This window comes from Perca fluviatilis, chromosome 2 (assembly GCF_010015445.1).
Source record: "Perca fluviatilis chromosome 2, GENO_Pfluv_1.0, whole genome shotgun sequence".
Taxonomy (NCBI): domain Eukaryota; kingdom Metazoa; phylum Chordata; class Actinopteri; order Perciformes; family Percidae; genus Perca; species Perca fluviatilis.
Window position 1 is genome coordinate 17,395,124 of NC_053113.1, and position 15,576 is coordinate 17,410,699.

Below are 15,576 nucleotides of genomic sequence, written 5' to 3' on the forward strand. Positions count from 1 at the left end.
GAAATGATTAGTCAGTGCACGTATCAGAAATCTAATTAAATTTTCTCCACTCAGGATTTTTGGACAAGAACAACGACCTGCTCTTCAGGAACTTAAAAGAGGTGAGTCTGAGTTTAACATATAACCGAAGATAATGAATTGGCAGGATTATTTTAAGACAAAGCAGGAACTGTATTTCACTTCGACAGTGTGATACATTTGTTGAAAGTTGTACAGTGTTTAAAGGTCCCATGACATGGTGCTCTTTGGATGCTTTTCTATAGACCTTAGTGGTCCCCTAATACTATATCTGAAGTCTCTTTCCCGAAATTCAGCCTTGGTGCAGAATTACAGCCACTAGAGCCAGTCCCACAATGAGCTTTCCTTAGGATGTGCCATTTCTGTGTCTGAAGCTATTGAGGAGGAGAGAGGGCGGGGCAAGGTGGAGGGTGGGGGTGTAGCCTTGACCAACTGCCACTTTTCTCGTTTGAAAGCCATGATGTCTCTCTCCCATGGGTTGGCCAAATTCTCTGGGCGGGCAAAGCAGAAAGGAGAGGTAACCTTGCTTGTTATGACCTCATAACAAGCAAGATTCCAGATCGGCCCATCTGAGCTTTCATTTTCTCAAAGGCAGAGCAGGATACCCAGGGCTTGGTTTACACCTATCACCATTTCAAGCCAATTGGGGACCATAGGCAGGCTGGGGGAACACATATTAATGTTAAAAAACCTCATAAAGTGAAATTTTCATGCCATGGGACCTTTTTAAAATGTCCTTTGTGTATGTTTGCAGGTTATGTGTATGTCAGAGAACAAGATCCTGAACCAGTGTTTTGACAGAGAGGAGCTGAGTGACAAAAAACGTCCCGAAACGGTGAGATACCTTTTGTGTGTGTGTGTGTGCGTGTGTGTCCTGAGGTTTTCTCTGCTTTCTGTTTTCCACACTCTTATTAATCATAATCTCATGCATCCCAACATACTTTCCCACAGCAAAACAAACAGTGGTGTGTTTCCCCTCTCTGGTGTTGAGTGGGCGGTCTGATGGGGATTCTCTGCGGCCTCCCACACTGAGGAATGCCCTGACTCTTGTATGCCCTTCACACACACAGACACTTGAACAGGGTACTGTCACAGGCTGGCGAGTTAGAGTCCCAGTCCTACACACTGCGCCCAGTGTTCAGTCTCCACTGGACTGCCAGTCACATCATCCTCCCCTCTGCTTGCGTAGCTCTTCTTAGGGCATCATCTCTGCCTGCGGGCTTCGATCTGCGCACATACACTCTTCACCTCTCCAGTTTCTACCTCCGGTTACGGACCAGCTTCCTTTCCCATCCTCTTCCGTTCATCTCTTCATCCCTTCCTAACCAGCTTTTCTCTGTCTGTTTGTGTCTGCCCCTCCAGGCAGCCACCCAGTTCAAAGCCAGTCTGGCGAAACTCATGGAGATCCTCATGTCGAAGGAGCCGTCGTACGTCCGCTGCATCAAGCCCAATGACTCCAAGCAAGCAGGTATGAAGTCAACTCTTGTTTTTTTTTGTTGTTGTTGCTTCGTATAGTACAAGATAGGAATAAGTATCCTTTCAAATATTGATATATCGGGCTGAATCAGACTTATCATAGTGAACTCCAGTCACAAGTAGTAAGTGATGTGTATAAAATACCTCAATTCAGACACCAAAACCTTGTCATCCTTAGACCAATCAATCACTGTGACGAGTGTGTGCATTACATCTCAAATTATTTCAATATGTATCCTCATGATTGCAAACTTTTTGGACATTATTATCAAAGCACTCTAAATCCATTTGTAGCATTTGTCATCGGGTCATTTATCAGAACACACGTTTAATTTCCCTTTTCCATAAATGTATGGGCTGACATTAATATTGGTCAGTAAAAGTAACTTGACTTGACATTGGGAGAGAAGAGGAGGGATGAGCTGAAACATGGAACTTTCTGCCATTTTGTGCTAACCCATGGTTCGAATAACACTCAACTAACAGCACTAATTTTGTGCTAACATGATTAGACTTTTCCAAATATTTTAGGGCTATAATTTGTACAATTATGTATATAAAATACAATTTGTCAAGTTTAACTCTAATATGGAAGTGAATAATATCTGTAATCATTTGTAATCGTATAAGCAACTGAATACCTAATTTTTCACTTTAGTTAACATCGCGAGATAGGGCATTTGTGCTGCATTTATGTTTATATGATGATTATATGACTGGGAAAATTAACACAGCATAAACATTGTGAGATAAGGCATGCGCTCTCCGAATGCCCTTATAGTTGTAAAATGTAATCACTGCTTAAAGTTAAAATTTAAATAGCACTAAATTTATGGCAGTGAAATGTTTTACTTCAAAAACCTGAATTATGTGTTGGAATTCCCCTTTGTGATGTTTTGGTAATTTCAAGTTCAAATGTCTGGCATTCAAAAAACTGTGACTCTTCAATTTAATTGCTTCAAAGAGACGGCTGTGGCTCAGGTGGTAGAGCGGAAGGTTGGTAGTTCGATCCCTGTCCCTGAAGTCCCATGTCAAAGTGTCCTTGGGCAAGACACTGAAACCAGCCTCGGCCACAGTGCATGAATGTGTGCGAATGTACTGTACATGTTAAAGCTCTTTGAGTAGTCGTTAAGAATAGAAAAGCGCTATATAAATACAGTCCATTTACATTTTACAATTCAGTAAGTGAAATTGTGAGCAAATCATAAAGTGGATTGGTGAAATTTAACTTGAACGTCCAAGATACTTTTCCATCTTGTATTTTATGCACATCAGCCACATGTGGAAAAAACCTAACCTGATAGCACAGAGGTCTGATTGATTCTATTCAGGTTGATTGATTGTCCTCTGAAGCCCGGATGTTCAAGGTTTTCATCTTGAATTTTAGTGTCTGAATTTGACCAATCCAATTTCCGTGACCAATTGAATCTAAGCGACTTTAATGTCACTTTTTGAATTTGATGTTGGACATTAAAACCTTTTAAAAATAACACTTAGAATCAGTGTTTGCATTACGTGAAATGACATACTCATTGGATTCAAATGATTATGGCTATTATTTGCATCCATGCGCTAATAGTTTTCAATGGTTTGATGCCAATTTTATGTAACCGTTGTTGTAAACACACAGTTGAAGCAGCTTAGCTGCTTCACATGGTAATATTTTCCCAGAAACTTCACATTAATCCTGTGCTCACACTAATTCCAACCAAAACAGTTTGTTTTCAGCTGCATAAGCGGCTGCAGTGTAACTCTCCGTGTGGTCGTCAGTATATTGGGTCAGCCTTTGTTTCTCTCCACAGTCGGCCTTTTGTTAGTTTCACACTGTTTCTCTGTCCTCTGTCACTCCTACTTCTGTTGTTTAGCATTTACTGGTTTTCTCTGGTTCATTTTGTCCAACAGACTTTACATTTTTCTCTCTCCCTCTCCCACTTTCTCCCCTCTCCTCCTGTCCCAGGTCGATTTGACGAAGTCTTGATCCGTCACCAGGTCAAGTATCTGGGGCTGATGGAGAATCTGAGGGTGAGGAGAGCCGGCTTTGCTTACAGACGGCGCTATGAGGTCTTCCTTCAGAGGTGATGATCCATTCTCGCTCTCGCTCTCGCTCTCGCTCTCGCTCTCGCTCTCTCTCTCTCTCTCTCGCTCTCTCTCGCTCGCTTACCAGTAAGGTATGATCACATGGAAGCACTGTATCAAGAATACAGTATAATCAAGTATATGTGCTCTTTGTGTCTTCTAGTACACAACCAATATGACTTCTCAGTCCAGTCAAATTGTCCAGAGTAGACATACTATAATACTGTACATAACCAAGCTGTCTTTATATAACCGAAAGGTTTCAGGTTCAGTCCCAGGATGTGTCCCATCCAGTCAAAAGGACATTAATTGCTTTGAATTAGATTGTCAACTTTATTCCTAAACTGTAAATCGAAAAGAAATTGGCTTTACGTGATGCTGGTACTGAACCTTAAACAGGCTGATCATCTAGCTATACTGTAGAAGTGTTGGGGATTTAAACCCAGGGTGTGCTTTCTAACCTTTTAAGATTTATTCCTTAGCAAGTATTAAAGTATTACTTGTGTTTGTGTCCGTTTTGCCTTGGGTCTGTTTAGGTATAAGTCCCTGTGTCCAGATACATGGCCTAACTGGCAGGGGAAACTGGCCGATGGAGTGGCCACACTGGTCAAACACCTGGGATACAAGCCAGAGGAGTACAAACTGGGCAGGTCAGCAACATACAAATGTATAAAGATACCAAAATGTATACCTTCTTTTGAGTCACAGATGTTTCAGATCATGTAGTCCAAGCTAAAGCAGTAGTGTTACACATTTTTTTACTTTTCAAACATGCATTTTTCCCCGTTTGTCACCTTTTCTGTTCTTCCTCTTGACCCTGAACTGCTTTAAAATGTATTTGATTTCATACATGTTTTACTTTCAACCTCTTAGATCCAAAATCTTCATCCGTTTTCCAAAGACGTTGTTTGCCACCGAGGAAGCACTTGAGACCAGGAAACATAGTCTTGGTGAGAGCCTCTGACACAACTGATGATTTGTATGCAATGTTTTCATCATCGCCACAAATTTTAAGCCATTTCTCTCCTTTCTCTTTTTGTCTTGCCACAGCCACCAAGCTGCAGGCAGGATGGAGAGGCTACAGCCAGAAGTCCAAATACCAAAAACTCAGAACCTCAGGTGAGGGAAACCTCTACTTACTCGCATCTTCACTGGGATCATTTAGGATTTTCTCCTGCTAATGTCATTTTTAGAGTTTGTTTAACGCCTACAACCATTTCTCTGTAAGGTAAAATGTATTTGTTTGTGATTATGTATATAATGTACCTTGCAGCTATTGCCATCCAGGCGTGGTATAGAGGGATCCTGGCCAGGAGGAGAGCCCAGCGCAGGAGACAGGCTGCTGATACTATCCGCAGGTACGGACCATACAGGAACAGACCAGCAGAAGGCGTGAAGCACTCACTGGATGATAAATATACCTTACTCAAAAAGCAAATGTGATTTTAAAAGGACCATAACATGTATATAATTTGTATTCCTTGTCACACCCTCAGGTTCATCAAAGGCTTCATCTACCGCCACAGAGAGCGCTGTCCAGAGAATGAGTATTTCCTGGATTATGTGCGCTACTCCTTCCTCATGAAGCTGCACAGGAACCTGCCCAAGAACGTCCTGGACAAGAGCTGGCCGACACCTCCAGCTGCTCTCACTGAGGTGAGGCAATAAAACACCCGCTCATAGACACACACACACATACTGTACTGTGGGTCAGCTTGACTTGAGCTGTAAAAGGTTTATGTAAAAAAGAAAAGAAAAAAAAAAGACTTAAATTAAATTAAAGGCCAATGTGGGATTCGACCGTGTATTGTTAAAGACCTTTTGGGATGGTTATAGATCAAACCTGATATTTTGTTTTTATATTCACTGTCATATTTTACATTTCTATGGCAAATAAATACAGTTTTTTCCAGTGTTCAAATTTTGGAGACTAGGGAAAAAAACACAATTCAGTGTTGCAATAAACATTCCATCAATACTATGAAACAAATTATTATAGATTGATGTCAAATCTGATCAGGACTCTTATTGAGAGCCAGTAGAGTAAAAGCTATGTGATCAACATCATATCCATCATTTTTGATGTGGACTGTATTTTTACGTGTTTTTTTTTTTTTTTCTTTTTCAAATATTATAGATGTATTATATAATACTGTTTTAAAATGTGAATGTTCTCCAAGAAAGAGTGTTACACACAAACATGGTACATAGGCATACCTGTCAAGTTTTGGATTTGAAAATAAGGGAAATTTTCCGGCGCCCACCGCGAGCAGTCCCACCACCCCAACCAAGCTCCAGTATCCCTTACATTTTAAGACAGGTGTACAAGAAAGCTAAAATCACCACTTGATGCAGAATACTGAAAACATTTACAATTTATAACATTGCTTGTCTTTACATTTACATTTTATTTTCATTCCACACATTCTTTTCATTTCATATTGCTTTTCTTTTACAGTTTTTCTTTTCATTTCACATAACTTTTCTTCACTCTTTTAGTGAGTTATTGTACAAATTTGTTGCAGACTTTGCATTCTTTAAGACTGTTTTGGAAGGAGTGTATTTGTGGGCTGGGCCAGAGTGGTTCATGTTACATGAGAGTAGAGCGCAGACAGTTCTTTGGTCAAACGTCATTCTCTGTAACAATCTTTCATACCATGCTAAACACCCTTTCTGAACTTGCATTGCTATGGGGAATGCATAGTAAAGCCTTCATAAGTGTTGGCAGCGCACCGTCTCTGTCGTAGCGTCCATCATCCGTCTCTGTTTTTTTTTCCCTTTTTTCCCCACGTTGTCACTCATCATCTGACCTCACAGACTAACCTCGTGACAACTGCCACTTACAGTACCTGTAGTAGGCATAGATATATGTTGTAGTAGGCTACTGCCTACTGCAGGTTATCACGAGACTAGTGACAGAGCTCAGATTGGGAATGTTTTTTTATTTTTTTTTTTACTCCGCTCGGGCCCGGGCTATTATTATTTTTTAATAACGCAGGTTAAAATACGGGAGATTTACGGGAAAATACTAATACGGGAGGACGGCGGGAAAGAAGGGTAAAATACGTGACTTTCCCGGCCAAAACGGGATACTTGACAGGTATGTACATAGGGTATGCCTGCTACAGTGACATAGCCAGTATGTATTATGACTCCACATAGAGAGGCATTACTGAAAACTGTTGTTTTTTTTTAATCGTGAAAGCGTTCTGTCTGTGTCTTTAGGCTTCAGAGCATTTGCGTAAGCTGTGCATGCAGAACATGGTGTGGAGCTACTGCAAGAAGATCAGTCCTGAGTGGAAACACCAGGTGAATATTTTCCCATCACCAGCCAACACACGCTCTCTGTAACCTCACTGTCTGGGCTCTTGTTTGCTGCCTCTTTCCTTTGCATCACTGTTCTCAAATCTCTTCGATTAGATGGAGCAGAAGATGATCGCCAGTGAGCTCTTTAAGGACAAGAAGGACAACTACCCACAGAGCGTGCCCAAACTGTTTGTCAGCACAAGACTCAGTACAACATTTTTCCTACTACAACAAATGAGTTGTGAAACTTGTACAGGCTTCATATTTCACACTGTGTAAGAGATTTCAGCAGCATGTCTCCTCTTGTTCAGATGGTGAGGACATTAACCCCAAGGTGGTGCAGGCTCTGGGCAGTGAGAAGATGAAGGTGAGTCGAGAAACGTCACAAAGCAAAGGGCACTTTAAAAGCTGGCTATGAGTTCAGTGTTTTCCCTAAGTTTGTGGAAGACTTAGGTGCACGTGTTTGGCAGGGGGTTTAGGGGTCGGCCCTCAAACAAATGTTACCTCTTTCAAATTTGAAAAAAATAAATGTAATTTCACATCATTTTGGACGTGTATTATTACCATATCTGTGTCTAAAACGATGGCAAAGCTAGAGCAGATAATAATAAATTAAAAACACTTAAAAAGCTTTAAGACAAAACTTGTCTTAACGGCAATCATTAGATCTGAGGAAAGTCATTTAGTCACATCCATTTGGCTTAGGTGGTGCCCAAAATAGCTTAGGTGCTGCTCCCTAAGCCTTGTAATGTTAGGGAAAACCCTGGCGTGTAATCATCAAATGTTCTGAGCGTCTTTCCTTCTCTTCCCAGTATGCAGTGCCAGTCACCAAGTACGACAGAAAAGGCTACAAGGCTCGGCCCCGCCAGCTGCTGCTCACCGCCAACAGTGCCGTTATCGTTGAGGAGACCAAACTCAAGCAGCGCATCGACTACGGAGCTCTGAAAGGTCAGAGGTCAACCGTTTTCATTTGCGAAGGGGGTTGTTTCTTTTGGATGTGGACAGCGTTGATATTCATTAAAACTGTCCATCCGCTGCAGGTATCTCAGTCAGCTCTCTCAGCGACGGCTTGTTCGTTCTGCATGTGTCCAGTGACGACAACAAACAGAAGGTGAAACCAAAAACATATAAAGAATACAAATGAACCCGATCTCATGTATGATTGTTTAACTGTGGGGTTTTCACTGTGTTTCTTCACAGGGAGATGTTGTTCTGCAGAGCGACCATGTGATTGAGACCTTGACCAAGATTGCGATCTGTTCTGACAAAGTAAACAACATTAACATTAACCAGGGCAGGTGAGAAGCAGACAGTAACACTATGCAATATAAGCAAAGCCTTCAGCGTGATTTATGGTTCTGCGTTAAATCGACGCCATGGCTGCAAACTAGGGGTGCACGATACAGAAAATGTCACGATTCGATTCAATATCGATTTTCAATTCAAAAACAATTCTCTAAATGTAGTTACTTTTCCCATGTGATTGCTGTAGACCTACAATTTAAAAAAGAGCTTGAATCGCGATACAAATGTGAATCGTTTTTGGGGTTTTTTGCACACCCCTACTACAAATGTACAGTGCCTTGCGAAAGTATTCGGCCCCCTTGAACGTTTCGACCTTTTGCCACATTTCAGGCCTCAAACATAAAGATATAAAACTGTAATTTTTTGTGAAGAATCAACAACAAGTGGGTCCCAATTATGAAGTGGAACGAAATTCATTGGCTATTTCAAACTTTTTTAACAAATAAAAAACTGAAAAAGTGGGCGTGCAAAATTATTCAGCCCCTTTACTTTCAGTGCAGCAAACTCTCTCCAGAAGTTCAGTGAGGATCTCTGAATGATCCAATGTTGACCTAAATGACTAATGATGATAAATAGAATCCAGCTGTGTGTAATCAAGTCTCCGTATAAATGCACCTGCTCTGTGATAGTCTCAGAGGTCCGTGTAAAGCGCAGAGAGCATCATGAAGAACAAGGAACACACCAGGCAGGTCTGAGATACTGTTGTGGAGAAGTTTAAAGCCGGATTTGGATACAAAAGAAGACGGCTCTTTTAAACATCCCAAGGAGCACTGTGCGCGATAATATTGAAATGGAAGGAGTATCAGACCACTACAAATCTAGAAGACCCGGCCGTCCCTCTAAACTTTCAGCTCATACAATGAGAAGACTGATCAGAGATGCAGCCAAGAGGCCCATGATCACTCTGGATGAACTGCAGAGATCTACAGCTGAGGTGGGAGACTCTGTCCATAGGACAACAATCAGTCGTATACTGCACAAATCTGGCCTTTATGGAAGAGTGGCAAGAAGAAAGCCATTTCTTAAAGATATCCATAAATGTCGTTTAAAGTTTGCCAAAAGCCACCTGGCAGACACACCAAACATGTGGAAGAAGGTGCTGTGGTCAGATGAAACCAAAATCGAACTTTTTGGCAACAATGCAAAACGTTATGTTTGCGTAAAGAACAACACAGCTCATCACCCTGAACACACCATCCCCACTGTCAAACATGGTGGTGGCAGCATCATGGTTTGGGCCTGCTTTTCTTCAGCAGGGACAGGGAAGATGGTTAAAATTGATGGGAAGATGGATGGAGCCAAATACAGGACCATTCTGGAAGAAAACCTGATGGAGTCTGCAAAGACCTGAGACTGGAGACGGGATTTGTCTTCCAACAAGACAATGATCCAAAACATAAAGCAAAATCTACAATGGAATGGTTCACAAATAAACATATCCAGGTGTTAGAATGGCCAAGTCAAAGTCCAGACCTGAATCCAATCGAGAATCTGTGGAAAGAACTGAAAACTGCTGTTCAAACGCTCTCCATCCAACCTCACTGAGCTCGAGCTGTTTTGCAAGGAGGAATGGGCAAAAATGTCAGTCTCTCGATGTGCAAAACTGATAGAGACATACCCCCCAAGCGACTTACGCTGTAATCGCGCGGCAAAAGGTGGCGCCACAAAGTATTAACTTAAGGGGGCTGAATAATTTTGCACGCCCAATATTTCAGTTTTTTTTGTTTAAAAGGTTTGAAATATCCAATAAATTTCGTTCCACTTCATGATTGTGTCCCACTTGTTGTTGATTCTTCACAAAAAATTACAGTTTTATATCTTTATGTTTGAGGCCTGAAATGTGGCAAAAGGTCGAAAAGTTCAAGGGGGCCGAATACTTTCGCAAGGCACTGTAGGTACGTGGAGATACCGACCTACGAGCCTGACGTGCACCTCTCGAAAAAATTAAATACACGTTGCGGCGACGCCTGCCGCTCGGCTGTGGCCTGACAGCGTTGCATTTCCCCCGACTCATTTCCTGGTTCTCCTTCTCCATAAACAACATTAGATCAAGGAGAGGGTGAACTTTTCCCGCTACAGATTTCCCACCGTGGTCAGAAAGCACAGGGGAGACACTTTGTTTCTCTCACTATGACTCTAGAGTCGCTGCTCGCTCCGAAGCTAATCACCGTCACTCTCTCACTCGCTCTACCACACACTCCCCACGCACACACACATGCCGGCTCTGCTATTCTCTTAAAGATATCGACGCACACACCAACCGCAAGTATACACCTCATGCCACTTACTTGCGTGGAGCCTCCGCAGAACCATAAATCACGCTTTATCGTGTGTGTGTGTGTGTGTGTGTGTGTGTGTGTGTGTGTGTGTGTGTGTGTGTGTGTGTGTGTGTGTGTGTGTGTGTGTGTGTGTGTTCTTACATAATGCTGACAGCAGTATAACACCTGTTAGAAATAAATCTCAATTCCTACACATTCAAACATCCACAGGTGGTAGAAACCTGTCTAACTTGCCTCGGTTTCTCCTCCAGCATAACGTTTACAGTGGGTCAGGGGAAAGAGGGCATCATAGACTTCACGCCCGGATCAGAACTACTGGTGGCCAAGGCTAAGAACGGACACTTGTCTGTGGTGAGTCTTCTCAATCTTCCTCACTCTCAGTCAGATGAAGTTTTTCTAAATTGAAAGCTGAAATGTAAATACCTTTTTGATTTTCTTCGATGTTTTTCAATCCTAACTGACAGAACATCAGCGTTAAATTTGAAAGTGTTTATGCTGCATCAGTAAAGTTTGGGGGAGAAAAACATTGTTAGTTATTGTTTAGTAAAAATGTAGCAATGAAAACTCTAATCTGCTTCCTCAGGACTGTGTGGATGTGGTGTGCTCAGATTTGATTGACAGTTGCTCCCACAACTGTCATCTGATTTGGATTCAGATGTTACTATATATTGATTGGGGCAGAAATATGTGACATGCCCTTTTCCCAACTGAGTGCTGATGCCAATAATTGTAATGTAGCGAGGAGTTTAACAACTGCTGGAATGGAATGTGAACGCTGAGTCGGAGATTCTATGTCATCTTTGATTTCTTCCAGTAACTGTAATACTGCATGGCTGCTTAATCTGTAACACTTAATGATTTTGTGTTCACTCAACTGAAAAAGTGTGATCCTTGTGGCAAAAATCCTTTCAGCTCGTCTCCTTGGCCTATGTCTTCGTCTTGCTCGGATTACTGCTGCCATTTCACCAGGAGGCATATGCGGGGAAACCCGCTTGCGGCTGGTTTACACCTGCTTTTAAGAGGCGGAGAATTTTCACCGCAAAATAGAGGCGCGCTGTCACGGGCGGTTTTTGTACATACCGCGGAATACATAATTAGGCGCACTTTCTCCTCCCATCTCTTTATGGGAAACTCCCACTTTCCCCTTCACCCTCCCGTGAATGCATATGCATGACACGGAAAAGCGCATTTTGCCATTTTCAGTTCCAGTCTGATCTTTTACCTCAGTGCGACCTGTTTGTACGTACATACCTCGCCATGCTTTTACACGCACGTTGCGAAACAAATACGCCTGAAGTGGGCGCAAAAGCGTTAGTACATCTGGCCCTGAGAGCTCAGACGAAACAAAAAAATAAAGAAATCTCTCGTAAAATAACCAAAAGCTGTTCGATATTTGGCAGAAAATATTGTACAAATATAAAACTTCACTGCTCAAACAAGCTGTTTGAGAAATTAGGTTTTCAGGGCCTTGTTGGACTGCCTCTGGTGGCTACATGCAATTAATCTACATGTAGCTTCAGTGTCTTCAAGTTTGTTTTATTGACAAATAATTCAAAAGTTGAGTTAGGTGTTTATAGCAGCTTTAGCAAGTTTTAACAGTTTTGAAGGGTTGTAAAATTCTCCCACACCCCACTGGGAATATTCCATGAGCCAAAAAACATCTTAAGACCACCGATGAGACGATGCGGCTTTTTGTAATTGTTAATTTTTGTTTTGTTTCGTAATTATTTTTAATGAGAGTGAAGTGTTTTGCTCGCTGCCTTTGCATTGCTGAGTGCCTCATTTTATTGAATTTTTTTAATGCCATGAGTTGAAAAACTCTTTGAACTAGCTAGCTCTGTCAGGGGTGGCACTTGCAAGTTAGAGCTGTCTGGCTAATGATTTTGTTCTAATGTAAGACATCAGTGTTGTGTTATTTGGAATGCGATGTAAATGCAGAAATTGGATTCACCGCTATAAGTCGATGTAGTGTGGTTACATTAAATGTGATGTGATGTTTTTCTCCTCTGGATGTCTTCCAGACGGCTCCCAGACTGAACTCCAGATGATGGCCACTCTGACCACACATACACCAGGAGCTACGTACTCCTGACCTCTCCCATCCTCCAATCACACGACTGCAGACCCCGCTCTGCCTAAGCCAATCAGATGCCAGCTGTCACTACACGGGTGGCATGTGCTTCCAATTAAAAAGAAGAAAAAAAATCCAGCTAAACTAATTGATATATTTATGTTCATATATTATATTTTTGGGATTAATATGGTTGCTGTTTTAATATTCTGATTTTATATATGAGGCCAAGGAATAACAAATATTTTTGGTGCATTTTTCATGCACCATGTGTGTTTATTGTGCTTTATTTGAGAACATGACCAAGAAAACAATGAGGGAAGAGTCAGAATAAGAGACAACAACGAGAAGAAGGGGAATGTTGTTGATGAAAATCAGGGTTAGTTGTTGCTTGTTGCCTCTTTTTTTTTTCTCTGTTTACTTTTTCGGCTCGACTTATTAGGCTTGATTGTCTTGCAGACACAACTTTCTCTAACTGGGGTGTATGGCTTGTTATTGAAGCATGAAGGTGTGTAGAACAAGGCTGACGTATGTAGGATAGCTGTTGTGAGGTTCAGGGATGAGGAAGAAAATGTTTTCAATCAAATAGTGATGCTTTGGCACGCAGAGGCTGGTAGTGTCAGACGGTGGTTCACTAAGTCAGAATTAATAGTTGGATGTACTACTGAATATATTTCACAAATCTATACATGCAATGTGTGAATAAGAAGGTAGCTCGTCACCAGGGATTCACTACATGAAATAAACAGCACACGTTGTAAAAGTATGTGAGAAAAGGCAAGAGAAAGGTGAAAAGAAAGATGAAAGAACGGTTGCCTTGACGCCAGGTGCATGTGCCTTTTCCTTTGACTAATTTATTCATAGTTGAGCTGTATGTTGATGGATAACAACGCCAGAATGAGTTAAGTGTAGATAGAAACCCGTCGTCCAGCTGCCTGTGCCACTTCAAAAGCACATCACCTGCTTTGACTTGATGAAAGGCACCAGCATGTCTCTCTGTCGTTGGCTACATGTCCTCCATTCTTCCACCTCTACTCTCTGCTTTGCCTCTCCAGCCTCCTCCCTAACCTCCCTGCTGTCTGTCTTAGAGAACTGGGGCTCTGTTTGGGCTTTGACTGAACTGGTCTAATGGCCACGTGTTTATTTTGTGTTGATATTCAGTGTACATCTCTCCATTTTTACATTTCTGTCTTTGAAACTGCATTTAGACCAACATGTGTCGCAATTTGAAGCCAAATCTGGGTTAAGCTGAAATATATGTGAAGGCCAAATACAGTGGTTTAAGATTGAAGCCACTAATAGCTGTGTATAAGGTGTTTGACATGTTTAAACGGGACTCTTTTTAAAAAAAAAAAAAGAAATAGTTTGACATTTTGGGAAATACGCTTAATCACTTTCTGGCTGAGAAGATTGATACCACTCTCGGTTAGCTTAATATGATGCTACTGCTTGCTATAGCAGAGAGACCGGAGGCAGGAGGAAACAACAATAGCAACTTTAGAGGCATACTTATAAGTACATATGGACAGAGACGGGCTATCTGTTTCCTCCTGCTTCTGTTCTTTTTGCTAAAGCTAACCGGCTGCTAGCTTAGCGGTAGCTTCCCATTTAAAGCTGCAGTGGGTAGAAAGCAAAGAAATTCCAGGATTGAAGTAGAAGTGAGACCTCTTCCTGCAGCTCTCCTTCTCCCCTCCCTGTCACCCAGGTAAATGCATGCACAGACCAGCCAATAGGAACGCTCTCTTTTGCTCTTTCTGAAATGATCTGATTGGTCAAAAGCCTGAAAACAGCCAAGAGGAGGTGCAGACGTCTAATTTTCTCTCAGACCACTTGAATTACAATATACTGATAGGTTATTATGGATTTTGCCCAACAACACCAAAAAACAAATTGCCCACCACAGCTTTACTGATGTCTGTATGCTAACTATGAAGCTACAGCCAGGGGAATGCTAGCTTAGTGGGAGACAGCTTGCTTGGCTCTGTCCAAATGAAAGGTCCACCTACAAAGGCTAGCTGTTTGCCCCTGTGTCCAGTCTTTATGCTAAGCTGCCAAGTTGAACATGTAGATATGAAAGTTGTATTGATCTTATCATCTAACTCCCTGCAAAAAAGCACGAGTGAATTTCCCAAAATGTCAAACTATCCCTGTAGTGCCAGGAAAATGTAAGGTTCTTTTCAAAATGTTGCTCTTTTCAGGGTAGAACACTTCTGAAATTGCATCTAAATTGTAGTGCAACACTAAAAATCTTAATTTAATCCTGACACGAGTAGAATATTTATGCATCCTTTAGAAAAAAATATCAGTCCAGTTCAGATTAAGAGCTTCCTATAGAACAGTTCTACAATAAATATCTCTGTCAAACTCTGACCAAGGACTGGTCCTGAAAAGGTTGTCATTGAAAACTTTTGAGAAGAGCTCCAAAATGTTTCCACATTTTTGTTGTTCTTTTTGTTCTCACTCAATGAACTTTTTCTCTGCGTGGCTCTGGGTAGCGAGGCGGGTGCAACATGCCCAGGCAGGACTGTGCTACTAGCCAAAGACCCTCTTGATTTCTAGTGATTCTGTGTTGTATGATTTATATGATATTATGTCGGTTCTGAATGTGTTTATCAGGAGGGAGATCTATGTGTATAGTTTGTGTTCTGTGTTATAAATGAGAGATTCAAGCCAAGTGAGGTTCGATGATGTGAAACATTTGGGGAGAAAAAAAAACTTTTAGTATTGTTTGTTGACGCAAACTTGTTCATGTGCCTTGTTGGATAGCAATACAACCGATTTGTGTGGAATTATGAGAAATACCTCCTTGAGTCTTTGGCCATTTCTAAAAGTTTCCCAGCAGCACCTAAAGGTCTCCTCTCTCTGTGTGTATAAGCTTTATTCAAACCAAATCCTAAGTTTGTATATTGATTTAAAGATGCACTCCTCTTATCAGCCCTGACTTACCGTATGCACAAAACCAATTTACAATTATACCAACACACTAAGATAAGATACTAAAGATTTGAAAAATAAATTTGAAAAGTAAAAACAAACTATTGAATG

General features: G+C 41.4%; 1 protein-coding gene across 4 annotated transcripts in view; it reads left to right on the forward strand.

The window, feature by feature from the left end:
* Nucleotides 1-15,576, forward strand: part of LOC120574642 (unconventional myosin-Ic-like) — a 66,505-nt gene extending 50,929 nt beyond the window's left edge. For all 4 annotated transcript variants that reach the window (XM_039825007.1, XM_039825008.1, XM_039825010.1 and 1 more), the window contains 17 exons: nucleotides 55-101; nucleotides 773-853; nucleotides 1,381-1,486; nucleotides 3,452-3,569; nucleotides 4,107-4,220; nucleotides 4,444-4,520; nucleotides 4,621-4,689; nucleotides 4,844-4,928; nucleotides 5,067-5,226; nucleotides 6,796-6,879; nucleotides 6,991-7,084; nucleotides 7,188-7,243; nucleotides 7,689-7,824; nucleotides 7,917-7,987; nucleotides 8,077-8,174; nucleotides 10,712-10,811; nucleotides 12,482-15,576. In XM_039825007.1, coding sequence (XP_039680941.1) covers nucleotides 55-101; nucleotides 773-853; nucleotides 1,381-1,486; nucleotides 3,452-3,569; nucleotides 4,107-4,220; nucleotides 4,444-4,520; nucleotides 4,621-4,689; nucleotides 4,844-4,928; nucleotides 5,067-5,226; nucleotides 6,796-6,879; nucleotides 6,991-7,084; nucleotides 7,188-7,243; nucleotides 7,689-7,824; nucleotides 7,917-7,987; nucleotides 8,077-8,174; nucleotides 10,712-10,811; nucleotides 12,482-12,508 — 1,523 coding nt within the window. In that variant the 3' untranslated portion in view covers nucleotides 12,509-15,576. The remainder of the gene's footprint in view (nucleotides 1-54; nucleotides 102-772; nucleotides 854-1,380; nucleotides 1,487-3,451; nucleotides 3,570-4,106; nucleotides 4,221-4,443; nucleotides 4,521-4,620; nucleotides 4,690-4,843; nucleotides 4,929-5,066; nucleotides 5,227-6,795; nucleotides 6,880-6,990; nucleotides 7,085-7,187; nucleotides 7,244-7,688; nucleotides 7,825-7,916; nucleotides 7,988-8,076; nucleotides 8,175-10,711; nucleotides 10,812-12,481) is intronic.